Source organism: Zootoca vivipara, chromosome 2 (genome assembly GCF_965207765.1).
Source record: "Zootoca vivipara chromosome 2, rZooViv2.hap1.1, whole genome shotgun sequence".
In the NCBI taxonomy this organism is placed as follows: domain Eukaryota; kingdom Metazoa; phylum Chordata; class Lepidosauria; order Squamata; family Lacertidae; genus Zootoca; species Zootoca vivipara.
Genome location: NC_142584.1, coordinates 30,695,752 through 30,722,427, shown reverse-complemented (window position 1 = coordinate 30,722,427; position 26,676 = coordinate 30,695,752). Strand labels below are relative to the sequence as shown.

Below are 26,676 nucleotides of genomic sequence, written 5' to 3'. Positions count from 1 at the left end.
ACGGTGTCCAACAGTATTAACACCAGTGTGTTCCCAACAAAATAAATTCAAAACAATAAAATCATGTAAAACAATAATATACTACTTTGAGAAAACATATACAGTTGCACCTTGATTGTTGAACTTAAAGCGTTCCAGGAGTCCATTTGACTCCCGGAAATGTTCGAAAACCAAGGCGTGGCTTCCAATTGGCTGCAGGAGCTTCCTGCACTCAATCAAGCCACGTCGGACGTTCAGCTTCCGAAAAACGTTTGCAAACTAGAACACTCACTTCCAGGTTTTCAGCTTTTGGGAGCTAAAACATTCGAGTACCAAGGCATTCGAGAACCAAGGTACGCCTGTATGATTACAGAAACTCAAAGCAACCTCCTACAGCCTACAGTTTATCTCCTTTTTACTTTAACAGCATGCATAAATAAAATTGTTTTTGCTGAAAGAAATTATGGAAAGAGGCAGGTGATCTTCTCTGAGGAGAGTATTCCAAAGTCTAGATGCAACAACACAAAGGGTTAAGTTGCCAGGGATAAAATTTGACCAGGATCAAACCCTGCACCATCCTATCCTTTGTCAGCCCTTAAGAGCGCCATGAAAATGGCATGTCATTTTGTTGCACAGGAGTCCAGGCATTATCTCCACCTGGTCAATGAATTATGTGAAAAGAAAAACAGGCTCTGTTTCTTCCCTCCCCTGCATTAGTTAATCCAGAATAATTACTATGCCCCAACTCAGAATAAAATTCTGATTCTGCTTTTAAACAACTGTGCAAAAGGTAGGAGAAGCAATTTAGCTGCCTTGATCATACGTACAAAAGAGAAATTGAAGTGTGCTAAGGGAAATCTAATCTATGTTAAGTCATATTACAAGTGCCCCCTGTCCCAGCATTGAGGCTATCATAATACAAGTCTATGAGGACATATCCCATTAGCGTTCACACATACCAATCCGGGTAGAAAGCGAGGAAACAGTAGCAGGAGGAAGTTCCAGGTCAGAAAAGAAAGCGCTGCCAATATTGGTCATAGCAGAGACGTAAGAGAACGACTTCCGTAGTAAGCCCCAGCTGCTTCCATGCTGCACAATCCCATCGGACCAGCCACTACTAGAACTTTCCATTCTGCCAGCCAAGGGAACAAAAGAAGAATGTGCCAGAATTAGAGGTAAAGGACGTGTCTCAGCCACCAGGGAAGATACAACAACATATAGGAGCCTGTGAGGGACAGGGGATATCGCGAAGTCCCTCCCCTCCTAAGTTCAAGCCAATCCCCGAGCACAGGGGGAAGCAGAGAGAGTTCCGATTCCAGTGGGGAAGCAGGAAGTCGTGTCCGAGGCTCAGGCAAGGTAGAGGAGCCAGGGTCCCAGGTGGGACAGGAAGGGGCGAATAAGGGCGGGAGACCCATCCCCCCAACTCCGGAATTACGCAGAAAGAGGAGGGGAAAGAGGATGGGTCTGCCAAAGCTTTTGTGTTGGAGAAAGACGCGCCAAAAGCCATTAGGAGGTTCTGAAACCGACTGACAACATCACTCCGTGTAAATAGCAATGACTTGAGCACTGTAAATACGCAGCACCAATAAAAGAATAAAATGCAGAGCTGCGTAGCGTCGTTACTCGGAAGTAGTCCACTCCGGCCACTGTGACAGCAACCTCCTAATCCTTTTTGGGCTACTTTGGAGTTGCCGGGATGAGCGTGTCAGAGGCGGAGAAATGGCGGCAGATCGCGGAGCAAGCCCAGCAAGAACTGCAACAGCTGTCGCTGCAGGCGCAGGGGGAATTGAAGGCAGCTAAAGAGGAGACTAAGAAGGTCCAGGACGACCGGCTACAACTTGCGGAACAGGTGAGAGCGCTTCAGGAAAAAGAGCAGCAATTAAGGGCGGTGGCGGTAGACCTCCAAAACAAGCTGGATGCAGAGAAAAACAAGGCGGGAGGGGCACCCCAAGTCCAAGTGCTGCCAGGAAGGAGAGCCGGGACCCTAGTAAGCAAGTTCAATGGAGACCCGAGGGAATTTCAGGGCTTTGAGACTGAGATTGTGTATGCTCTTGAGCTGCACCACGATGAGTTCCCTGATGATGAGCACAGGGTAGCGTTTATTGTGGAGCACCTTACCGGGGCAGCCAGGGAGTGGCTAAGACCGTTAATTGCAACAAGGAATCCTTGCATGAAGAATGTCAAACTATTTCTAGAAGGTTTGAAAACGATGTATTCGTCCGATAGTCATATGGACCAGACTAAGGAGGAACTTCATAATTTACGCCAAGGAAATATGACAGTTCGCGCGTATTGGGCGAAATTCACCATGCTGGTGCACAGATTGGGGTGGGAACTAGAGTCCCCCCCAATGCAAGCGGCGTTCTACTTGGGGTTGCATGAGGAGGTGAAGGATGAGCTCTCGAGAGGTCCAAAGCCCAGTAATATGGATCAGCTGAGCAAAGCGGCTCTGGCGGTGGGGGTGAGACAGGAATCCCGGTGGAGCGACAAGCAAGCAACGCGCGCAAAGCGGGCTTGGTTCCCACGGTCGCAGGAGAAGCCACTCCCCCAACAACCCTTTCAAGCCACGCCTGGGGCCAGTCAGGACCAGGAACCCATGCAGATTGATAGCGCGCGCGCGCGGGCTTTTCAAACCCCAGCGGCGCCAAGACGCAAGGAGGGAAGGGGTGGGAATTGCTTTCTCTGCAACTCCCCCCAGCATCTCGTCAGAGACTGCCCACATCGCAGGGAGTGGCAAGGAAAGGCGGGAACGGTTGTGCCCTCCCCCACTGACGCAGCACCACAGCAGGGAAACGGGAAAGCCTGGCTGCAGGAGACAAGGGGCGGCAGCCAGGCACAGTCAGCAGACAACAGCCCCAGCCCACCCACCCGCACAGAGAGGAGCAGAGCCAGCCCACCCCTCCCAGAGCAGGAGTGGTTCTAGAAGTGACGCTCACGCTTCCAAATGGCTATCCCCTGACAGTCCTCGCCCTAATTGACAGTGGGGCGTCAGCGAACTTCTTCTCGAGAAACTTTGCAGAAGAGCACCAGATCCAGCTTCTGCAGCTGGATTTTCCTCTGCACGTGGCAACCATTGACGGCAGAGAGCTGCTGGGAGGGGCCATCACGCATCAACCCCCCCCCATGAGAATGACGGTTGGAAGGCACTCAGAGACACTGGCATTCAACGTCACCACCATCTCAGACCCCCCCATCGTTTTGGGCATGAGCTGGCTGGCGCGCCATGACCCCTCCATAAGTTGGCGCCAGAGATGCATCACTTTCGGATCGGACTTTTGCCTGGAACATTGCATGCAGCACCAACCAGGGGAGGGGCCTCCGATAGCCACGGTGGCCACCATGCACGTCAAAGGGGGTGAAGCGATACCCAAGCCGTACTGGGACCTGCAGGAGGTCTTCAGCGAAGCGGAGTCCGACCACCTACCCCCACACAGGCCTTTTGACTGCCAGATCAACCTGGTGCCAGGGGCAACTATACCCCCAGCCAAGCTGTACGCCATGTCAGACCAGGAACTGGAAGATCTGCGCGCTTTCATCGACAAGAACCTCAAGCGGGGGTTCATCAGAGAAAGCAAGGCAGCAGGGGGCAGCCCGGTCTTCTGGGTGGACAAGAAAGACACGCAACAGCGCCGTCTTGTGGTGGATTTTAGACGCCTGAATTCAGTGACAGAGCCAGTGGCTTTCCCCATGCCCAGAGTGGATGATCTCCTGACAGCGGCACGCAGGGGCAAGATTTTCACCAAGCTAGACCTGAGGGGGGCGTACAACTTGATCAGGATCCGGGAAGGCGATGAATGGAAAACCACGATGTTCACGCCTCTGGGCTCTTTTGAATATCTGGTGATGCCCTTCGGGTTGCAAGGGGGCTCAGCATGCTTCCAGGCCTTCATGCACCACGTCCTGGGGTCCCTCCTCTTCAGGAAATGCTTGGTCTTCCTGGATGACATCCTTATTTACTCCAACGACCCAGTGCAGCATGTGAAAGATGTCAGGGAGGTGTTGCAGCGCCTGAAGGAGAACCACCTGTATGTGAAGCTGGAGAAGTGCAAGTTTCACACCAAGGAGGTGGACTTCCTGGGCTACAAGCTGTCAGACAAGGGGCTGGCGATGGACAAGGACAAGGTGCAGGCCATCCTGGACTGGCACAGCCCCAGGACTCGCAAAGATGCCCAACGCCTACTAGGCTTCGCCAACTTCTACAGGAAGTTCATCAAGAACTTCTCTCGCGTTACGGCTCCCATCACTGACTGCCTGAGAGGCAAGCAGAAGTTCAGGTGGACACCAGAGGCGCAAGCAGCGTTCGAAAGCCTCAAGAGGGTGTTCGCCTCAGACCAGAACCTGTTCCACGTGGTTCAGGACGCGCCCCTACGCGTGGAGACAGATGCTTCTGATAAAGCTGTGGGCGCCATTTTGTTGCAACTGGACGCCAACCAAGAGTGGAGACCCTGTGCCTTCTTCTCCAGGAAATTGACTCAGCCAGAGCGAAACTACACAGTGTTTGATCGGGAACTTCTGGCGATCCACGCTGCGTTCCAGCACTGGAGACACTTCCTGGTGGGCGCCAAGCACCCCATCCAGGTGTGCACAGACCACAAGAACCTGGAGTTCTGGAGAACTGCCAGGGTGCTCAACCAGCGGCAGATACGGTGGGCAGAGTTCTTCTCGAACTTCAACTTCTCCATACACTACATCCCGGGAGAGCAGAATGTCAGGGCGGATGCCCTCTCCCGCAAGCCAGAGTACATGGAGGAGGAGGCGCCACCGGCACCCAGGCACATTTTCCCCCCGTCAGCATGGTCCTGCGGAGCAGCAGTGGTGAGCGAGGCAGAACTCACAGCACTGACGGCAGCGGATGAATTTGCCAACCGCATCTGCAGAGAACTGAGAAGGGGGGGGAGCAGGCAAAAGACTTTGCAGAACGCAGGGGGCTGCTTTTCTACAAGGGTGCACTGTACCTGCCCACCACCCAGCTTAGACGTACGGTCCTCAAGCAGATGCACGACAACCCAACGGCGGGTCATTTTGGGAGGGACAAAACCACTCACCTAGTCATGAGACACTTCTGGTGGCCAGGGGTGCGGGAAGATGTTCGAGACTATGTACGGGGCTGTGACACCTGCCAGCGGGCAAAGGTGGTCAGAGCAGCGCCACCGGGATTGCTGGAGCCCTTAGCCACGCCACACAGGCCGTGGGAAGTGGTGTCCATGGACTTCATCACAGATCTGCCTTCTTCCAGGGGCAAGACCGCAGTGTTGGTGGTGGTGGACCTCATGTCCAAAATGTGCCACTTTATACCGTGTGCCAGGGCGGTCTCGGCAGAAGAGACAGCCAAACTGTTTGTGGATCACGTATTCAGACTGCATGGATTACCCTTAAGGGTTATTTCGGATCGTGGCCGCCAATTTGTTTCCAGGTTCTGGCGGCGGCTCATGAACCTCCTGCGGGTGGAGGTCAGCTTGTCGACGGCTAGACACCCGCAGACCAATGGACAGGCGGAGAGGGTCAACGCCATTCTGCAGCAGTACCTGAGATGCTACGTCAGCCAGCGGCAAACGGACTGGGTGGATCGCCTGCCACTGGCAGAATTTGCCTACAACAATGCGGTGCACGTCTCCACAGGGGTGTCGCCCTTTAAGGCCAATTACGGGCGTGACCTCAGATCTTTCCCTGAGAGGGAGGGGGAGGAGGAGGAGGAGGGCCCACAGGCTGAGGATTGGGCAGAGGAACTGGAGACGGTGCACCAGCAGCTCAGAGAACACTTGGAGAGAGCCAAGGAAGCGTACAAGAGGGGGGCAGATCGCCACAGGCGACCGGGGGAGGTCATTAGGGTGGGGGACAAAGTTTGGTTGTCCTCGGAGGGCCTTCCCATCAGAGGGCGATGCAAAAAGCTGGCGCCCAGAAGGTTGGGCCCCTTCACGGTCACGCAACAGGTCAACCCGGTGGCATACAGGCTGGCACTGCCAGAGGACATGAGGGTGCACCCAGTGTTTCATAGATCGCTGCTGTCGCCGTACAGGGAAAGCAGCAGGCTCCGAGACAGCGAACAAACCCCTGAGGGAGGGGGGGAGAGGGAAGGCAGGGAGCAACTCAATGAGGCCACAGCCATCCTGGATTCAAGGTGGGGGGTGGGGGGCCTGGAGTACCTCATGGCATGGGAGGATGCTCCACCGTCCCAGAATGAATGGGTCCCAGCCACTCAGATACAGGAGGAATTCCTGGTAGAAGAATTTCACGCCCTTTTTCCCCATAGACCCAAGCCCTGGCACATGGAAAGGGAGGGGGAGGGGGAGGAAGCACGGGAGAGCAGTTCACCATGGCGCTGGGAAGCGGAGTTTGAGGAACCAGAGGATGAGGTATGGGTGTCACCGAGATCCACCCAGTCAGAGGAAGGAGCAGATTGGCAGAACATTTTTACCCCCACCAGCTCTGACGCCACAGACTTTTTGGGATTCCCGTCCTCCCAGGCGGAAGGGGGGGGCTTGCAGGACTGGGGGGAGGTGTTCACACCAACGGGCTCGGAAAGCACTGAGTTCTTAGGCTTCCAGTCGTCACCGACACCTGGGGGGGACCTGGGGAGGGGTGAAGGAGAGCTTGGGAGGGGGGTGGATGTGAGGGACAGGGGATATCGCGAAGTCCCTCCCCTCCTAAGTTCAAGCCAATCCCCGAGCACAGGGGGAAGCAGAGAGAGTTCCGATTCCAGTGGGGAAGCAGGAAGTCGTGTCCGAGGCTCAGGCAAGGTAGAGGAGCCAGGGTCCCAGGTGGGACAGGAAGGGGCGAATAAGGGCGGGAGACCCATCCCCCCAACTCCGGAATTACGCAGAAAGAGGAGGGGAAAGAGGATGGGTCTGCCAAAGCTTTTGTGTTGGAGAAAGACGCGCCAAAAGCCATTAGGAGGTTCTGAAACCGACTGACAACATCACTCCGTGTAAATAGCAATGACTTGAGCACTGTAAATACGCAGCACCAATAAAAGAATAAAATGCAGAGCTGCGTAGCGTCGTTACTCGGAAGTAGTCCACTCCGGCCACTGTGACAGAGCCATTTCAGAATGGGGGGCTACAGGCAGCTCACAGCCCTGTCTAGGCTGGCACAGACATGTCTAATTTTCAGGCTAATGCAGGCTTGCTGCTATTGCACCAGGATGAGTCTGAACTTGGGGTTGAATAATATGTGATATAATTTAATAGATATAGATAGATAGTTTTAATTCTATCAATGTTTCCCTGTTGTTTAATTATTATTTTCTGGTTTTGGTGGTTTTTATTTGGTGGTATAAATAAATATGTAATAATACTTTAAATTATATATTTAAATATTTATATATTTAAATTCTTTAAATATATTATTTTTAATAATAATAATAATGATAACCAGGCTTAGCTTGTTCAGACCTCACTTTGAGATACACTGTGCTTGGGGTGCAGATACATGCAATATAAGTGTAGCAGAATCAGTTTGAACGCAGCCTCTCTGCCTAGAAAAGCAATGCCTCAAATCACTTTCACCACATATCCGTCTGTTTTCATTAACCAAAATATGTTTTTTTAAAACTGAAAACAACCCAAATGGGAATGAATGACTTATTCAGATATTATGAGTTCGGGCTGTCCATCCATTTACTTTCTTAAAGGCCTGGTTCCCTCCCTTAAAGGCGAGCCCCCATCTCTTGAGCTCAAGGCAACTGCAGACCAGGCAACATACCCATCATAGATGAGATCTGCTTCTACTTGGGGTGAAAACCGGCCACTGTCAGATGTGACGCAGTCAGAGATGTTCTCCTGAGTTCTGTCAGCAACACAGTTGAGCAAACCTTCTGCTGTGGGGACAATAAGAAAAACTGAAGTTATAAAGTAGGCCCTACTGCTAGGCCTTCATGCAACTAAGCTTGCTTTTCACCTTCCCAACCCCATTTCTCAAGCCAGTTCTCTCGCCTATTCTGCAGCCCTGCTTTGCACTCCACTTTTCACCTTCATCCCTATGTCCATTCCTCCTACCGCACATTTCAACTACTAAGCACCTTTTTCATTACAAATCCTCCAAAGGGGGTCTGTGTGATGACAGCCTTACATTTTTATGTATATAGGAAGAAGTAACTCATTATGAAGGCCAACTTTCAAAGTTCCTTTCCAGAATCGAAATACCATAAAAAGCAAACAAACAAGTGTACCCTAAACCAGCTAGAAATTGCTTTCACTTATGATTGGCCCAAATTTATCAGTAAAAGGATGCAGTGCAATCCTACGCTTGTTTACTCAACAGGGAGCCCTGTAGTGTTCAGTGGGACCTACTCCCCTAGTAAGTATGACTTAGGATTGCAGCCTAGGTTGATTAATCTACCAAGTAAACCTTTATTTTTTAACCACTGCCAAACATTTGCTCAGATAGGAGCGAATCTATGTGTGAGAGAGATTGAGTGCAAGGGAGACATAGTAGGAGAAATGTGGTAGGAGATTACCAGAGTGATGGCCACAGCTGGACCTCCTACTGTCCTCAGAATCTCTGAATGAAAAGGACAGGGGGTCATCATCAGAACTGGACATGGAGTCAATTCCCAACTTTGCCATTGCCTTCTTCCTCTTGAGAATCCGACTTCCATTCATCAGAGGGTCAGAGTTCAAAAGGTCAGGAATATCAAAAATGCTGTTGCATGAAGGCCATTGATTGGCAGTCCTGCAGATTTTTTGAAAAGGCACCTGAATAAGGTCAAAACATTGGCCAGTAGGAAGCTCACACCTTGTTTAACTAGTTGAGGATGCTTCAACTGTAGCTAGATAACCTGAAATAGACTTTCACATCCCTGACCATTGCCCTTTCTGGCTGGGGCTGATGAGAGAGCCAGTGACCAACATCATCCATACGGAACTGGGTTAGGGAAGGCTGTTCTAGAGTGAGAAAAGATTAGCCTATTGTGCCTCAAGAGTCTGCTCAGACAAACCTACCAAAGCCAGTATGCATTGCTATCCACCTTTGCTATCCACCTTTGCCTTTCCGCTGGATATGCCGGCAGAAATCCAAGGTTCCACTCAACTAAGAAGGTCGCTGCTGGATAGCTGGAAGCAAAGTTGTAATTTCTCAGGGTTGTTGTGTAGCTAACTCACCATTCTGGAGGTCAAACTAAATGTGAGATTTATTACATGCTTTGTGCACCCACCCACACCACGAGATGAAGCAACATCATGGGAGAGCTGTTTCTAGGACCAAGGTGAAACTGTCAGGCTCCCTTGCTATTTTTGCTATTGCCATGCAGTATTGTAACAATACCTGTTGTTGCCTATGAAGTTCTTCTGGTTGGAAACTGGCTTTCTACTAAAGAGGGATTCCTGTAAAAGACAAAAGACAAAATAAAACAAATAAAAATGGTCAAATAGGAGGGAAATGCCAAGTATGGATGCCACATAAAACCAAGAAATGTAAGCCTCAAAGGAACCTTCATCCTGAATACCATTCAGGGTAAATAAGTAAACTTATCTCTCTGCTACTATGTCATATTGAACCACCTTTTATAGTTGTGTAGAACATAAAGGTGGATACTATTTTTCTTTACTCCTGCAAATGTATCACACGACCTGAAGAATTTAGGCAAAGCAGCTCTTTTAAGATAGAAGTGGTTGACAAAGGCATCACAACAAAGAATTCTATTTTGTAAAAAAAAAAAAAAAGCTTTGAAAATGCAAGGTGTCCTCTAGATCAGTGTTTCCCAACCTTGTGCCTCCAGATGTTTTCGGACTACAATTCCCATCATTCCTGACCACTGGTTTTGCTAGCTAGGGATGATGGGAGTTGTAGTCCCAAAACATCTGGAGGCACAAGGTTGGGAAACACTGGTCTAGATGTCCTTGGTAGCCAAACCCCTTGCAGTGGGCTGAGAAGGCATGAGTTTAAACCAGGAAATCCAAACCTCACCTCAACCACAAGCTCACTAGCTGGACTTCGGTAAGCCACAGTTTCTCAAACTCAGCTCCTGCATTTGCAACATGGGGGTGATGACGATGATGAGAAATAAACTACCTCACAGGGTTCTTGTAATGACAATCAATTCTGGGCTGCATCAATAGGAGTATAGCATCTAGATCAAGGGAAGTAATAGTACCACTGTATTCTGCTCTGGTCAGACCTCACCTGGAGTACAGATTCCAGTTCTGGGCACCACAGTTCAAGAAGGATACTGACAAGCTGGAACGTGTCCAGAAGAGGGCAACCAAAATGGTCAAAGGCCTGGAAACGATGCCTTATGAGGAACGGCTTAGGGAGCTGGGTATGTTTAGCCTGGAGAAGAGAAGGTTAAGGGGTGATATGATAGCCATGTTCAAATATATAAAAGAATGTCATATAGAGGAGGGAGAAAGATTGTTTTCTGCTGCTCCAGAGAAGCGGACACGGAGCAATGGATTCAAACTACAAGAAAGAAGATCCCACCTAAACATTAGGAAGAACTTCCTGACAGTAAGAGCTGTTCGGCAGTGGAATTTGCTACCAAGGAGTGTGGTGGAGTCTCCTTCTTTGGAGGTCTTTAAGCAGAGGCTTGACAGGCATATGTCAAGAATGCTTTGATGGTGTTTCCTGCTTGGCAGGGGGTTGGACTGGATGGCCCTTGTGGTCTCTTCCAACTCTATGATTCTATGATTCTAAGATAATATATGCATAGCACTTTGAACATGATATATGGATACAAATGCTTTTTAAAACAACAGCTCAAGCCTGGGGAGGCTGCTGGTTGGTTACAGGATCTCGGGATTTGCCTGTTCCATATAACACTGTGGAAATTCTTTCTATTGCCACTATGAGGCCCACAGAATAGCTCTACTCACACTGCCAACAGAACCCATATCCACAACGGACTCCATTCTTCCAGGGACAGATAAGAAGGAGGAGCTACCCAAGTTAGAGCAATCAAGGGACACATCCATCTCCACAGTCTGGCAGTCCTGAGCAGGCGGGTCAGGATCTTCTATTACAATCTGTTGAACAGAGGGGACATGTTCACGCACACTAATCAAACATTCGATGGGGTCCTTGTCCTGCTGCCACCCACTCGAAAAGGCTGGTGCTCCACTCAGCACTTGCTTGGCAATTTCTAATTCATTTCACAATGTAAAGGAAATGATTCATGACTCAGCGGTCCCTTCCAGCTCTACGATTCTATAGCACTTGTATTCTTCCTGTTCTTATCAGTTAGGTCTGTTTTTGTGGCTTTCCTTCCTCGGTTCCTGGTTAGCTTTCCTCTCCATGTCACCTTTACGATTGAAGGAGGTACCTTACTGCGTGTTTTCCGGAAGAGAAAACCGAAGAGTAGTTGTATTGGGTAAACCACGACTGCTGCAATTATTCCAACCACAATGCTCTCTGCGGTCACAGAAATCTGTCTTCCAACAGGATAGCTGAAGGGGGGGGGGAGCATAGATTTAGCCATTTAGCCAGAGCCTAGAGTAAGTGAGCACTGATCTGAATAGTGTCATATTTTATGAGGACTCCTTTCTGAGGGCACAGTTTTTAGACCAATCCATGCATCAGATCAGGCATCCCCAAACTGCGGCCCTCCAGATGCTTTGGCCTACAACTCCCATGATCCCTAGCTAAGAGGACCAGTGGTCAGGGATGATGGGGATTGTAGTCCAAAACACCTGGAGGGCCGAAGTTTGGGGATGTCTGCATCAGATGGTCAGAGCTCGAAAGGAGCCATCTGATTATAGCCATACAGCTAAAGCATCTAACTCCCCTCTCCCCCAGGGATCATGGGAACTGTAGTTTGTTAAGATGCTTGGAACTGTAGCTCTTCAGCCATAGGTCTAATCATCATCATCATTTTTAATTTGTATACCGTCTTTCTATCTTACAATACTCAAGGCGGTTTACAAGCTGAAGAAACAAAAAAAAGTACATCTTATAACAAACTAATTAAATACAAAAATGTGATAATAAAACATAACTTTAAAATAAGCAACCAACATCAAAAAAGAAACATTCAATATTCATTAGAATAGTTAATAGTAATAATACATTTATATCCCGCCCATCTGGCTGGCTTTCCTCAGCCACTCTGGGCGGCTTCCAACAAAATACTAAAATACAATAATTCATCAAATATTAAAAGCTTCCCTAAACAGGGATGCTTTCAGATGTCTTCTAAAAGTCATATAGTTGTTAATTTCTTTGACATCTGGTGGGAGGGCGTTCCACAGGGCGGGTGCCACTACCGAGAAGGCCCTCTGCCTGTTTCCCTGTAACTTGGCTTCTCGCAGTGAGGGAACCGCCAGAAAGCCCTCAGCGCTGGACCTCAGTGTCCGGGCTGACCGATGGGAGTTGAGACGCTCCTTCAGGTATACTAGGCCGAGGACATCCCCCACCCCATGATTTGGGGGGAAGAGAGAGTCATGTGTTTTAAATGGATAGTGTGTCAGTAACATTCCACTGAGCTCATCCTTACTTTCTGCTTGCACCTGTTGCGCATTCCCTCCCTTGCTTTCCGATATGCTCACCTGTGGCCCTTAACTCCAACTGCACCATACCAGACGGCACACGTAGCTAGGAAGAGCTGAACCATGAGCATGCAGCAAGTGAGCCTCTGTACCCGGGTAAAGCGGCTGTTAGGAGGACGGCTCCAAACAGAAAGCCACATGTGCCAGTCGGAAAACCCAAGGCGCATCTGTGCAGGGAAAATTCGGGAAAAGCATCTCAGTTCCTGTGGACCTGTAAACAATAACAGAAACCAAGTTCACTGCCTCCTAGTTGCTGCCAACAGCATCTCTTCATGCTGAAGCATCATTATTTCCTCTAGCCAGCATCGCCATTGTCATAATTATTTAACTACTGGACTTGTCACTAATTTTGGGCACCAGTTACCTTGTCAGTGATGCACAAAACTTTTCAGATACTGTATGAAAAATTGAAGAATATCATGTGCAAAATGTCACAGTGTTTTACACAGAAACATTCATTTACTCAGGGCTTTGGTAATTAAATTGGCCCCTATGGTGGTACAACATCCTTTAATGGATTGGTTAGGACTTGTCCTTAGTATTAAGTTATTGGATGAGCATTTTGTGTATTTTTGCATTCATTGTTTTAACTTTTTGCATTCATTGTTTTATCTGCAGCATTTTATCCTGTTAAATCATTCTAAGAGTTTCCCCCCCCTTTTGTATAAAGTGACCAACAAAAGTAATAAACAATAACAACACAAATAATAATAATAAAACATTCCAGCTCCCCAAAACCCACATTTTTTTTAATTTTGTGAGGGAAAGGAAAGTTTGGCTGGGATTAAAGCCCCCACCCAGGCTCTAGGAACAAGAATAGCTTCTGAGGCAGGCTGAGGTCTAGCGATAAAGAGACCACAAGTCACCATGTGACTGATGAATAGAGGCAACAGACTGAGAAAGAGGAAGTACGTTATGGAAGTCGAACAGACTTCTGGAACGGATTTCCAAGGTACAACTGTATAGTATTTTGCTCTGGAAGTGGCAACTCTTTTTGTAAACCACTTTGAGGGTTTTTTTTTTTACAATCAAGCGGTGTATAAATTTTATGAAATAAATAAACGAGGGCCAAGAAGGGTGGACTAATGTAGGATACCAGAGACTTGATAACCCATACTGGTTTGAACTACCCAGCCAATTTTCTAGTCCCGTGGTTACCAATACCTATGAAAACTGCAGTGCTCAGGACACTATAAACTCACATGCTGCTATAAACTCACATGCTGCAAGGACCTCTTTCTCCACCATTCCCTCATTCTTTTCATTTTCCACAGACAGCCAGTCCTCCACTAGGAAGAAGTACATGTTGTCTGTCTGCTTGTCCCATACAATAACGTGCTGCAGGTACCAAGAGGGGTCCAGACCTGGTCGTAAAGAAAGATGGTGAAGCGAACGTCCCCCAAACTACTAGCTGAATGACAACTGTTCAGGACTGTGGCAACAGGGGGCACCGGACCACAAAAATGGGTGGGTGCCCATCCCTGGTCCCTTTTGATTTTATTTTTTTGATTTAGTTGCAGTTAAGGAGGAGAGAACTTAATCCCGAGTCCTGGTTCAGATGGCACACCAAGCCAAACTTTGGATAGCACAGCAGCTGAAGGGAGTAGGGAAGAGCATAGCAATTGTGAGCTCCTCTCTGGGATCCTTTACGTTCACACAGCTTGTCTTAGCACAGTGGTTCTCACTGAGAGCCAGTGTGGTGTAGTGGTTAAGAGCGGTAGGCTCGTTATCTGGGGAACCGGGTTCGCGTCTCCGCTCCTCCACATGCAGCTGCTGGGTGACCTTGAGCTAGTCACACTTCTCTGAAGTCTCTCAGCCCCACCCACCTCACAGAGTGTTTGTTGTGGGGTAGGAAGGGAAAGGAGAATGTTAGCTGCTTTGAGACTCCTTAGGGTAGTGATAAAGCGGGATATCAAATCCCAACTCTTCTTCTTCTCAAACTTATTTCTCTGGGCCACACTTTAATAACAATTTGCTTGTGCCACACTGAATTTTTTATTGATGAAAATACATTTGAAAACACAGCTAGGGTTGTCCTCAGTATCACTTGACGCTCTTGCTCTCATTTTGAAGCTATCTATCCATATTCTGCAAATAAATAAAAAATTACTTTGATACTACACTATACAGAAATGTTTAAATGTTTCTTTGATTGTCCTTGAATCTTCCTTCCCCATTTGTGGTCTTCTCCTGCCACACCCTTTGAGAACCACTGGGTTAGAGGTGTTGTGCGAACTTGGCTATAGTGTAATCAGTTTATGGAAAGCAATGCTACAACATTTGATGATGGAAACTAAACTTAACAAATTCATGGAAGGAAGATCTATTAAGGGCTATCAGGCTGCCTAGACACCATACATTTAAAGTGCATGGCTTCCTCCATAGAATCCTGTGGAATTTAGCCCTCACATAGCTACAATTCCCAGCACCCTTAACAAACAAAGTTCCCAGGATTCTTTGGGGGAAGTCATGTGCTTCAAGTGTGCTTTAAATTTATGGTGTGCCTGCAGTCTTATGCTGAATCATTAAATGAAGCAGAATGCCAGGCTCAGGGACAAATAACCAGGGAAAGCCAAAACACCATCACAATCTGCTTGTGAACACTCAAAGGTACCTGGCTACCTAGAAATTCTGCTGTCCATAGCAAATTGCAAGACTGGGCTTTCTGGACTATGGGCACCTTGCTTTTTGCTCTGCAGTGTGATGCTGTGGTTAGAGTGTCGGATGAGAATTGAGGAGACCTATCCACTATCTCTTAGCCCAAGGGAGAAATGGGAGGCAGGGGAATCATGCGCATTGCCCCTGAACTCCTTAGAGGAAAGGTAGAACATAAATGTATTTAAAAAATTTTAAAGAGCAAAAAGAGCATTGATTGTCAAGTCATACCAGTGTTATCATGCCAGATGCGGATCTTCCAAATCTCTCCTAGGTTTGCATCCGTTTCTACTTGGAAAATATCCTGGCTGTTTCTCTGGAAGGCCCAGCCCTTGTCCAGGTGGCGAGAGCCGCTTTTGTTCAGCCCATATAATCTGATCCCTATATGGGCTGTGGTACCTTCAAAAGATGCGCAGGATAACGGAAGGTAATATTAAATCAAACTCCTGTGAACCATTAGCTCTTTACAACAAAGCATCTCATGGCACCTCAAAGACTAACAAATTTCTCAGGAGTGAGTGGAAGGTCAAAGGGGAAAGGGGGGAGTACAGAAGCCCGTTAAATTGTGAAACGGGCTGTCAGAACAATACCCTGACTCTTCCCATACCTGAGCCTCTTTTCCAGCCTGTCTTCACCATCAGCCAGTACTTGTACCGCCCAGGCTGGCCACACCGAGGGATGATCCCTACCCGAGTGATGTCAATGTCGTCCAGCTTGTGGGATATCAATGCTATCCCCAGGTAAATGGAGAAAAGGATGCCGCAGGTGATCAATGCCAAGGGACTCTGCCAGGAACGCTTCCTCTGAAAAAATAAAGCAGACTGGGATTGGGGTGCGTGGTGGGGGAGGAGGGGGAGGCTCCAGGTTAACCAACCAGTGGAGAAACTCTGGTTTTCTGCCCTTTATTTATATATTTGGACACTTAATATACCACTCAGATTTAAACAAATCTCTACGTGGTTTACACACCATGCAATTCAACAGGAGTGAAATGCACCACACCATCCTGCCCCCCCCTCCCCAAGCCATCCCTTGCTTTGCTGATCTCACATTAAAGCCAAGCAGATGATGCTTCTTAAAAGGCAAAGGTAAAGGGACCCCTGACAAGATGTTGCCCACTGACTGATGGAGGTCTTGCCCACTCATCTTCCTTCCACATGCCTAACTGAAAAGGAAATTCTTACCGGTGGCAAGAAGACAACACTGTGAAGAGGCACAAAGAGGCTACCCCCAAAGACAGTGAGATGCTCCGTCAGGCACACAATCTCCTTGGGGCTGGTGGCAGCTGTTGGGGTCACTCCATCTGCACTCCACTGCATGCTGGGAAAATGGAAGTACTGGCAAAGGCTGGCAAAAACAGAGACACTGGCACGGACGGCGGAACAGCAGAAGCGGCTGGTGATGTTGATGTAGTATTCCTGATGAGTCTCATTGAGATGGTGACTGGATGGAAGAGGTCAACAGCCACAAAATTAGCTAGCACAAGTGCACAATAGCAAAGCTAACATTACAGCGGATGTAAATAATCTCTGCAGTTTTGACCAGAGGGGACCAGGAGGACCGCACCAAGGAGAACATGCCTTCATGTCCTTTGAATGCTCGATATGAGACAAGTATCTGCTCAGAAGTGATCTAACCCTTACAACCAGTATCATCTGCCATTCTATGCTCAGCGAGCATCTATCTGCACTGGAGACACATTACAAGCGGCTAGTGATGGACAGGCATTTACTAATGTAGACCAGGCACTCCCCACTTTGGCTCAAGGGTTCAACAGTGACAACAGCTCAAGGAATTGGGAACGGGAACAGCCTCAGAGTCAGACATGCTATGAGAGAATTTGAGAGAGAAAAGGGGGGTCTGGATAGGCAAACAACACTTACAGAGAAGAAATTAAGAGGGTGACGTCCCTGCTGCGGGTTTCCTCCAGACCATTAGAAAAGGCAATTTCCTCCTTCAAGCTGTAGTGGAACTCATTGGGAGATGGAGCATTATGTCCGTAAAGATAAAGGGAGGGAACTGTCTCTTGGCTGAAGCCGAAGCCTGGGAAGAAAGGATAGGATCATTTTAGTACACTTGCATGAGCTAGAGAAAACTAAGTATGAAAGGAGAGATAAAACAGGTTTGGAAGAGGAAGTGCCACATTGCTGCTCACCAATGGAGTATAAGGACATTTTGAAAGAAACTCCTGAGTCTCACTTCTTACTTGAGCATTCTCCACTATTCCCCCCCCCCACTTTCCCCTGCCACACTTACCCTCCACAAAATACCAAAAAAAGGCAACACGTCGACCAATTCCAACTGTTGAAATGTATCTGCTTTTATCTTTATAAACTATAAAGTTTGGCAGAGTTACAGCTTCATTGGAGTATTCGCCTTATACTGATAGAATCATTAGGTTGATACGGAAGCACTGGCACATCCTTTGGAATGTGCCAGGTTGCTCGGATTTTCCTTTGATAGGACTGAAACGGACTAATTGTCTTATGAACTTATTAGTGCATACTGACATCAACAGACCATCTTGCACCCATATCCCTGGAGGTCCTGTGGGACATTTTAGATGTGGCAGGTGTCCTGCTTGCCCTCTGGCCTTGCAAACCAAGGTGATTTATAACGAAAAGACCAAATTCAAGTTTGTTATCAACCATTTAAGTACATGCCAAACAAAGGAGGTGGTATATTTAATTAGATGCCCGTGTAATTTATTTTATATAGGGTCAACAATCCGGTCTGTGGGAACACGTATCAGTGAACACCGATCCCGCATTAGGAATGCGGTTCGGGAAGCACCCCTGGTTGAGCATTTTTTAGCTAACAATCATTCAGACTCAGACTTGCTTTACACTGTATTGTGGATTAACAGGAGGAAGGTGAATGCTAAACGTGATTATGTAAAGTTATTACCACAAAAAGAATCACAATTTATTTTTATGTTCAAAACACTTCATCCAGAAGGATTGAACTCTGAGTTAGATTTGAATTGTTTCATCTAATTATATTACTTTCAGGATCTTGAGGTTGCATGTAACTTTAAAAATTCCAATAGCCTTGATTAACCAGGGTGTTACCTGTGGTGGAACTGTATATTAAGCTTCTCATTTTCTGCTTCAGGCAGCATATGCGTATGACCCCTGTTCTGCAGATTGTATACAAACCCTAAGGTATGTTTTATTTTTGTATTTGTCTGTATTTTTTCAATGTTAAGATATTGTGGACTGTATAGACTCACGTTCATGCTGGCTATTGGCCTTAATATAATGCACGCCATAATTAATGATATATATTTATTTGATTTATTTTTTTGTAGTTAAAAAACTGAAGAAGACCAAACCGAAACAGTATGATTACCTTGGATCACTGTCTCGCATGTCGTTATAGTTTATAAAGATAAAAACAGATACATTTCAACAGTTGGAATTGGTCGACGTGTTGCCTTTTTTTTTGGTATTTTGACTCTAGTTTGCAACACAGGGGTTGTTTCATCAACACTTACCCTCCACCACAGTGAAAATGATATGGACGTGTGTCCCTGTCACGTTGCTGCCTGGTGTAACTTTCACAGTGAAGTTAACAGAGTCTCCTGGTGGGATGACCAATAGTGTTTGGGGCAAGTCTTGCAGCTTCTGCTGTCCAGCAGGTAATCGCAGGCTGATGGCTCTCTCCTTAGGTAGGTTGGCAACCGAGATCGGCGCTCCTGCTGGAGTGGTGAACTCCAGAAGGGCAAGGCGGGTGGAAATGGCAGAGTTGGTGTAGTAGTTGAAAGGGAAGGGGTTGATGGCAAGGTCCATGGTGACCTGCACCACCTCCTGGCTTTCTGCCAGCTGTTCGGCAAGCGTCCTGGGCACAGAGAAGAGGCACTCCACAGAGGGGGATGTGCACAGCAAATTGCTGGCATCAGCCCTTTTCCCCCGAACGTGGATCTCAGAGACGGAGAGTGATAGAGTCTCCTCATTCAGCACTCGGGACTTCATCAAGGACCTCATCAGAGCACGAGTGAGATTAAAAGCCGAGGAGACCCAATTCCTGAGGGCTGGTTCCTTTGACAGGCGGTCGTTCGCCACCATGTGCAGTTTCGTGTCTTCGGTAGTTAACATTATTCCTAGGAGCAACATGATAACATATCAAGAGATGCAGTCCTTTATAGCCACTCACTCCCATACCTATTTTCAGCATTTCCCTTCAAGGGATTATGTTTGCTTAATGACCTGAGAGGGCCCACTTACAGTAGGTTTTCATTGTGTCTTCTCTGACAAGACTGCCAGGAAAGATAGCTTTTCCTTCATACCAACTGCACATAAATAATAATAATAATAATAAAATATAAGGAAAACAAAAAAGGCCAGAATTCTTTAAGTAGCTCCCAGAAATCCATGTGCATATGGTCTGCAAGAGACCTTCGCTTGGCATGGGTGTCATGTCCATTGTTCACTGTTGCTATGTAATGTAATAATACGACTTAGGTATTTGACTTTTTGGAGTCAACCCTTGGCATTGATAAGGAAAACAGATGCTTTCTCCTTTTTTTAAGGGGCAGCATGAGAACAAAGGCAAAGGAGAAAAGGAAGCCATGGGAGAAATTTCTTATTAAGAGTTGGTAGGAGAATAAGTTGTTTATACACAACAGGAATATAATTTGGGAATATTCTTAGAAAAAAGCCATGCCAGGAGGAAGTTCTGTCCACTATTTTCTTCTGCATTATTCTGAACAATTTGATGAGTAGAGGGGAAGACAGGCCATGGGTATAATGTAGCTTGGCCTGAGGTTTTATTAACCTATAAAACCCACCCTAGTCCCTTAGATTTGTGGTGCCATTTTAAAAATCTAAAGAAGCCAGCAAGTTGTTTTGCTTTTGTTAGCTGTGGGGGCTAGAAAGGGGATGACGAGGGGCAGAAGGCTGGAGAGAGAGACTGAATCACGGCTCCAGCTTCACAAGTACAGCCCAAGTACTACCCCTGCAGCTATGGCAGCCGTCTGCCCTTTGTTGCCTACCCAGGATTGCCAAGATGCTATTGCCAGCGGAGGTGGGGGTTTCGTGACCTTCTTTTGTCTCGCTGTGGATAACTTGGATCATTCTCTTGGCAGCTTCCAGCAATTGGGTACGAGATCCAAGGCTGAGCTCTTCTGGGAATGCCTGGTGTTGCAGGGGGGAAAGAGGACTTATTCACTGCTTGCCCAAACACACAATTGCTCTCTTTGAAAGGACACATCAAGTGAGCCTCCCACTCCCCCAGACCCCATTAGTTTCCTTCCATCACTCAAAATGATTTGTTTGTTTGTTGCATACTAAAATAAATAAATCAATAAGGCTCTAGGCATCCTACAAATGGGGTTGTACCCCATGGGACTTCCCCTTCCTCTCTTTTTCTGCTCGCAAAATCTGCTCTGGTCCCCCAAATGAGTGTGTGTCAATGTGTACGTGTGTGCAAGTGAGAGGAGAGGAGGGGAGAAGTTCCATTGCACAAGCAGAAGTTTGCTGCATGAGCAGAATGGCAGCATTGGTGTCAACCCAGGAAGATAAGATGCTGCATGAGGCAGACGGTTGCTCTTACTCTGAGATATATTTTTTTCTCTTCTGCTTAAGGAAAGAGAAAAAGCTCCTGAGATGGACAGTGGTATGTCAAAACTAACAACTCAGCTTTAGCTAGAGAGGGAGGAGAAATTAAGCATTTAAAGCCAAATCCATCAAATCCACACTTTCTGGAACAATAGGCAAACTGAAACACAAATATCCTAAATTCACAGTTATCCAAATTTTGTGATGCACTTCTCCAAAGAGTGTTTACAAAAATAGATATCTACGGGGAAAGTGTACATAAACATGAATATGTCTCTGAAAACAACATACGAAACTGCATTAAATTAGGGAATACATCTTGCAAAAATGTGCACAGTCAAAACTACATATATTAATGTGTTTATTGGGAGAAATTCACACAAGGGGCTACTCCGGACTGCCTCTTGCCTCTCTGCTTTCCTCTGGGGGAATCCACTCTTTAGCACTCAGCTGGAGCAAACAGCAATTGTCAACTGGGATAGCTCAGTTGGTAAAGCACAAGACTCTCAAGGTTGTAGGTTGGGCCCCACGTTGGGCAAAAGATTCCAGGGACTAGGCAAGTCTGGTGGTTCCTTCCATCTTTACAATTCTATGATTCTATGTTCGAATTCAGAGCTAAAGCGTGGGGTTTTCCTGGGAAATGAGGGGGCCAAGCGGAAAACCACTCGGCCTCGTGCCTTCTAGGCAGGGGGCAAGCAGAAGTGTGGCTGAGACCCTAAGAAACAGAGGAATTACCACGCATCACTTTCTGCAGGCTTTTGGGATATATCACAAAATGCTGCAGAATGTGAAAAACCTGAATTTAAGACTGGGAAACCAACATACCCTTTTATACCACTAGCTCTAGCACAGATTTCTTGGGGAGGGGATTACTATTGAAGGACAGCAAATGGTCAGCTAATCAGCTTATTGTTATATTTACTGCCGTTTGGATTTTCTGCCACAGGGTCCCAAATATTGTGGGCCATCATTGCAACGCCTTCTCTGACTCCGACCGCGCAATGACAAAACGTCTACTGGAGGAGTCCTACCGCGCAAGCCCTCAGTGCAGCACTAAGCTGAGCAACATCCTTCACACTGGAGATATTCAGGGAGGCCAGAGCTGCCGTGACATTGCTGCGGATGGAGATGCGGTCCCTCAGCTCCTTCATGCTATACCCTCTTCCAAAGTCCTGGGGGAAAAAAAACATGTGGCCAAATCACCTCTGCTGGAACAGAACACTGCCAAAAAGTATAAGAAAACCTGCCCAAGTGGGGATGATACGTATTTTTTTTTAAAGTGCTTTTTATTATTAATCATATTTTTATATAGGGGCGCGGGTGGCACTGTGGGTTAAGCCACTGAGCCTAGGGCTTGCCAATCAGGAGGTCGGCGGTTTGAATCCCTGCGACAGGGTGAGCTCCCGTTGTTCAGTCCCAGCTCCTGCCAACCTAGCAGTTCGAAAGCACGTCAAAGTGCAAGTAGATAAATAGGTACCACTACAGCGGAAAGATAAACAGTGTTTCCGTGTGCTGCTCTGGTTCGCCAGAAGCGGCTTTGTCATGCTGGCCACATGACCTGGAAGCTGTACGCCGGCTGCCTCGGCCAATAACGCGAGATGAGCGCCGCAACCCCAGAGTCGGTCACGACTGGACCTAATGGTCAGGGGTCCCTTTACCTTTACCTTTATATTTTTATATCACCCTTCCTCCCCAAAGGATATCAGGGCAAAGTAGAACATGGCCTGACAAAACTTGAACCATTCAATCGACCGCGAAGATACATAAAACAACATGCCAGCCAATTTCCATAATACAATATCACAACCTCATTCACTTTGGGCAAGAAGTTCACTCTACCCCCACCCCCAAAGCCAGTGTGAGTGTGTCTTCAGCTGGCACCTAAGGGTTAACAAAGAGAGGCAAGTGCAAATGGAAGGAACGCCACAACTGGGGTGTCACGGTGGAGAATACCCTTTTGCCTAACTCTGCACAACAGATCCTAGCTGTGGATGGGACCGTGAGCAGGGCCTCCCTTGAGAATCTCAAGTTCCTGGGTGTGCAGGCATTGTTAACCTGTATGCAGATGTAAAGCGTTCTCCACCGCCAGCAAGTGCTTACGTGATTCAGCAGGCTTATAAGAGCCAAGGAGTACGGAATCACCTCCTGTGGGTTTCCTTGCTGGACCACACCCCACAGCTCCGACTGGCTCTTCTTCTTCAACCAGCTGGTTATGGTGTTGAATCCTGAAGGGAGTTCAGGCATGGTGAGAGTCAGGGTTCTGAAAGGGAGAGCAGACAGACTTTGCAAATACACCTTGTAAGTGCAAACACACATTGCAAGCATCCCTCCCTCCTCCCTGCCCGTGCAAGCCACACTTGGAAACAGAAAGGTTTTGCTACCATCCTCAAGTGTTGAATGCCGTAGTAACCTCATCATCAGGAACAGAACTGTCCCCAAGGACAGTTGTTTTAATCTCTCTCCGGGCAGAAATAAGTCTTGCAAAAGCAACGCTGTCTGCCAGTGGCACAGTGGAGCAGTGCTGTGCTGCCCCCCTCTTGACAGCAGCATCACTGCCACTTCCTAAGACAGTACAGGGGCAGGATGATAGCAAAGTTAGGGCTGTGTGGGTGCATTGGAGGAAGTGTCAGACTGGCTCTGCTTGTGCATCAACGCAGCCCAGGCCTTGCCACCCTCCCCTCCCATACTGTCCTGGCAAGTGGCAGTGATTCCATGCTTAGGACAGCAGCACAGCACGCCCCACCATGCTGTCTTCTCGTGCCTGTTCTTTTTTTCTTCCTGAGTCCCTGGAAGGCACAAAGATCTCTTGCTTGGCCCATCCCAAAGAGGTCCCACATTTACTGGTTCAATGCCAAGGTCTTTGCTCCCCGTGAATCCTCCAGCTCAACTAGGATGTTGACGCTGGATTGATTGCCAAGAGCGCCTGCGGGCAAGAAGATGCTGAAGGCAGACTTGACCCCTCGATACAGGCAGGAGTGCCAACAATGGCTGCTGTGAGGGGAGCACATTTCGGCAGTCAGGGTGTAGATCAGCTGCTGCTGCTGCATTGGGCTGCTGTCCTCATCCATCCAACCTGAAAGAGTCAGAGCAGGAGATGCAGAAGGATATCGGACGGAGGAGGTGTAAAGGTATACATCACTTCAGCTTGGTCACATGAGAATATGAATCAGTCTGGCTCCAACACAGCTGTATATGCCTGAGCCTTGAACGAATCCCATGCAATGCTAGTCTATGTCTGTACTCACACACACATACACACATAAGTTACTGTCTAGTGCAGGCATCCCCAAACTCTGCCCTCCAGATGTTTTGGAACTACAGTTCCCATCATCCCTGACCACTGGTCCTGTTAGCTAGGAATGATGGGAGCTGTAGTCCCAAAACATCTGGAGGGCAGAGTTTGGGGGTGCCTGGTCTAGTGGTCTGGCAGGCAAAATTACACATGACCCAGGTACCTACGGAGCCTAAATGACAAGACTGCCCTCCCTGCCTGCAGCTTCCACAAAAGTGGAGCTCAAACAGCTTCCAAAGGAGAGCTCCCTGAGTTGCAGCTGTTCCAGTTCTTTAACGGCACTGAGTTCCCCACAGAGGACTACTCTTGTTGGGTTACTTACCCATGCACTGAAATCTAACCGGCGTCTCCAAGATGTAGATATTTTTTTCTGGTCTCAGAATGCAGAGCCCGCCCCTGGGTGGGTGGTTTGGGGTGAGGGTGATGCCAGCTTCTCCCCGCAGCTGTCCTCTAGGCTGAGTGACCAAAACGGTGAAAGTGTAGTTCACTCCATCCTGCAGGACCCCCTGCCTGATCACCAGGTCCCGATTGGAGTCCCCAGTGGAAGTGGTCACATTGTCCAAGGTCAAAGGCTGGCCATCAGAACTCCGAGCTCTCCAGATGTACTGCAAGGGCCAGACAGTGCATATCACAGTACATCACAATGACGCCTCTTTTTAAAGTGGCTGTTATGCCAAGCGCAACTAACCCCCTGCTGATCTATAGCCCGGGAATCAGAAGAGAGCATCTCACCAGCGTTCCGTTGTCGCAGCTTTCGCACTGTCCAGACAGCGTGACATGGATGCTGCTGCTGACCTCGTAGCTTGACAAAGCACTGCAGGAATGGCACTCCAGGGTCACAGGCAGGATCTCCTCCAGGCTAGATGCAATCAAAACCTGCTGGCGGACACCCGAGTCAATATTAAAGCCGGCCCCAAATCAAGACACAGCAGGCTAGTTGGTAAAAATGGAGCAACGCGACCTTACAGAAGAGGAGCAAGATGTCCAGAAATGGAGGAGTCCCTTGGACCTCTCCCAGGCAACACAACAGAACTGTGGTGAAGGGTCCGTCAGAGTGTGGACAAAAGCCAGTAGTGTGTCTAAGTTTTTTTGCCCATACTGCACTTGTCCCTGAGCGCTAAATCCTAACATTTGGTCTCGACTGGGCTTGCCAGCTTCATAGCAAGCATATATGTGCATTTGAGCGTTATTCCAGGGCTCAGTGCTTTCCTTGCCATTTGGCATCCCTACGTACATTGTGTTTCTTTGTCAAAGAGAAAAGAAGAGGTCATTCAGCAAGGCAGTCTTTGATCTATGTCTTTGATACAAGAAGACAGGAACTACCCTGTTTCTCCTATTTTAAGATGTAGTCATAAAATAAGCCATAGCCCGAATATAAGCCATACCCCGAAAATAAGACATACTGATAGGCACAGCAGCAATGCCAGCCATGGCAGGAGGAGGAGGAAAAAATAAGACATCCCCTGAAAATAAGCCATTGTGTGTTTTTTTGAGGAAAAATAAATATAAGACGGTGTCTTATTTTTGGAGAAACACGGTAACTTTCCAAGTCAGCTGGGAGGGATCACTCCCTTTCAGGAACTCCCTAGTGCAGGTGAGGGGGGCTGGACGGAGCAGCTTGCATTCAGACTGTGTTATGTGGAAAGAAAGAAAAAGCTCTGTTTTTAAGCAGAACTCCTTCCTTCCTTCTTCCTTCCTTCCTTCCTTCCTTCCTTCCTTCCTTCCTTCCTTCCTTCCTTCCTTCCTTCCGAAGTGTTTTTACTACAAGGTACTTTGATGCAGAGGGTAAAATGTTTCACTTTCAGGAGCATTTTCCCCTCAGCAAACTCTTCAAAAAGACTCCCTATAGGCAACCATCAATGATTGCCACATACTTGTCCTGCACTACATGTTCATTGTGTCTATCTGTCTGTGTCCGTCTTTTTCTGTCAATTTATATGTGGGGAAGTCAGAGCAGCCACATGAGACTAGAGAAGGTAATAAAGCCAAGCTCACCTTCTGTATCACCCAAGCAGGATCTTTACCGGACTTCTTCACAGTAAGGTTGAAGTGGTAAGTTGCTCCTGGATTCAGCATGGAGTGTGGGACAATCACTCTGTCCATGCCTACCATAGCAGGGAAGCCACATAAAGTTGTGGACACATTAGGTGCCTGTGGCAGAGAGAAATTGAGTTAAGGGCCTTTTGTATTAACTGTTTGTGCTCTGATGCTGAAATTGAGGCTGCCGGGGGTGGGGAGAGTGCAAGGGCCCTGGTGAAATCTTATGAAGCAACAGACTTTTGAAAGCTGGCATACAATTAAAGTAGAAAGTTGTGAGAGCTGAGCCTGGCCTTATGTTCTGAAGTACCTGGAGGCTCTTCCTCCCAGGTTCTCTGCCCCAGTGCCATGGTCCTCTTCCTATCCTTACCCAAATGTTAGGACCACTCTGCAGGCCCCTGTAAAGTGAGGCTCAGTCTTCTCTCTCATACAAAAGGAGTGAGAATGGACAAGGGGAATGCTCTCCTGGTATAACAGCTTTTAAAGGGCAGGAAAGCAAAGGAAATAAAACAGGTGCTAGGCAGGTAAAGCAATAGCTCCAAAAGCAAAATGAACTGGGAGCATACTCAAAGTGCACTGTTGTTTCTTCATTTCCAGCTGCTGGAAATTTGGTGCCTTCTGAATTTGATAGAATTTGACACAGAGAGGCACCAAATTCACAAAGTGTTGAATTCAAGCC

At 47.7% G+C, this 26,676-nt stretch overlaps 1 protein-coding gene across 12 annotated transcripts in view; it reads right to left on the bottom strand.

Moving 5' to 3' along the window:
• Positions 1 to 26,676, bottom strand: part of LOC118076359 (polycystin-1) — a 71,213-nt gene that overhangs the window by 15,655 nt on the left and 28,882 nt on the right. For 8 of the 12 annotated variants that reach the window (XM_060271868.2, XM_060271859.2, XM_088661520.1 and 5 more), the window contains 20 exons: positions 25,956 to 26,111; positions 24,693 to 24,839; positions 24,283 to 24,565; positions 23,510 to 23,741; positions 22,769 to 22,928; positions 21,700 to 21,840; positions 20,104 to 20,245; positions 18,607 to 19,212; positions 16,994 to 17,153; positions 16,295 to 16,553; positions 15,718 to 15,913; positions 15,342 to 15,509; positions 13,676 to 13,819; positions 12,456 to 12,666; positions 11,234 to 11,357; positions 10,788 to 10,937; positions 9,241 to 9,299; positions 8,435 to 8,649; positions 7,681 to 7,795; positions 939 to 1,111 (listed from right to left, as the gene is read on the bottom strand). In XM_060271868.2, the coding sequence (XP_060127851.2) occupies positions 939 to 1,111; positions 7,681 to 7,795; positions 8,435 to 8,649; positions 9,241 to 9,299; positions 10,788 to 10,937; positions 11,234 to 11,357; positions 12,456 to 12,666; positions 13,676 to 13,819; positions 15,342 to 15,509; positions 15,718 to 15,913; positions 16,295 to 16,553; positions 16,994 to 17,153; positions 18,607 to 19,212; positions 20,104 to 20,245; positions 21,700 to 21,840; positions 22,769 to 22,928; positions 23,510 to 23,741; positions 24,283 to 24,565; positions 24,693 to 24,839; positions 25,956 to 26,111 (3,841 nt within the window). Of the gene's footprint in view, positions 1 to 938; positions 1,112 to 7,680; positions 7,796 to 8,434; positions 8,650 to 9,240; positions 9,300 to 10,787; positions 10,938 to 11,233; positions 11,358 to 12,455; positions 12,667 to 13,675; positions 13,820 to 15,341; positions 15,510 to 15,717; positions 15,914 to 16,294; positions 16,554 to 16,993; positions 17,154 to 18,606; positions 19,213 to 20,103; positions 20,246 to 21,699; positions 21,841 to 22,768; positions 22,929 to 23,509; positions 23,742 to 24,282; positions 24,566 to 24,692; positions 24,840 to 25,955; positions 26,112 to 26,676 lie in introns of those variants that run through there. The other 4 variants (XM_060271860.2, XM_088661521.1, XM_060271862.2 and 1 more) reach the window with 3 other exon arrangements.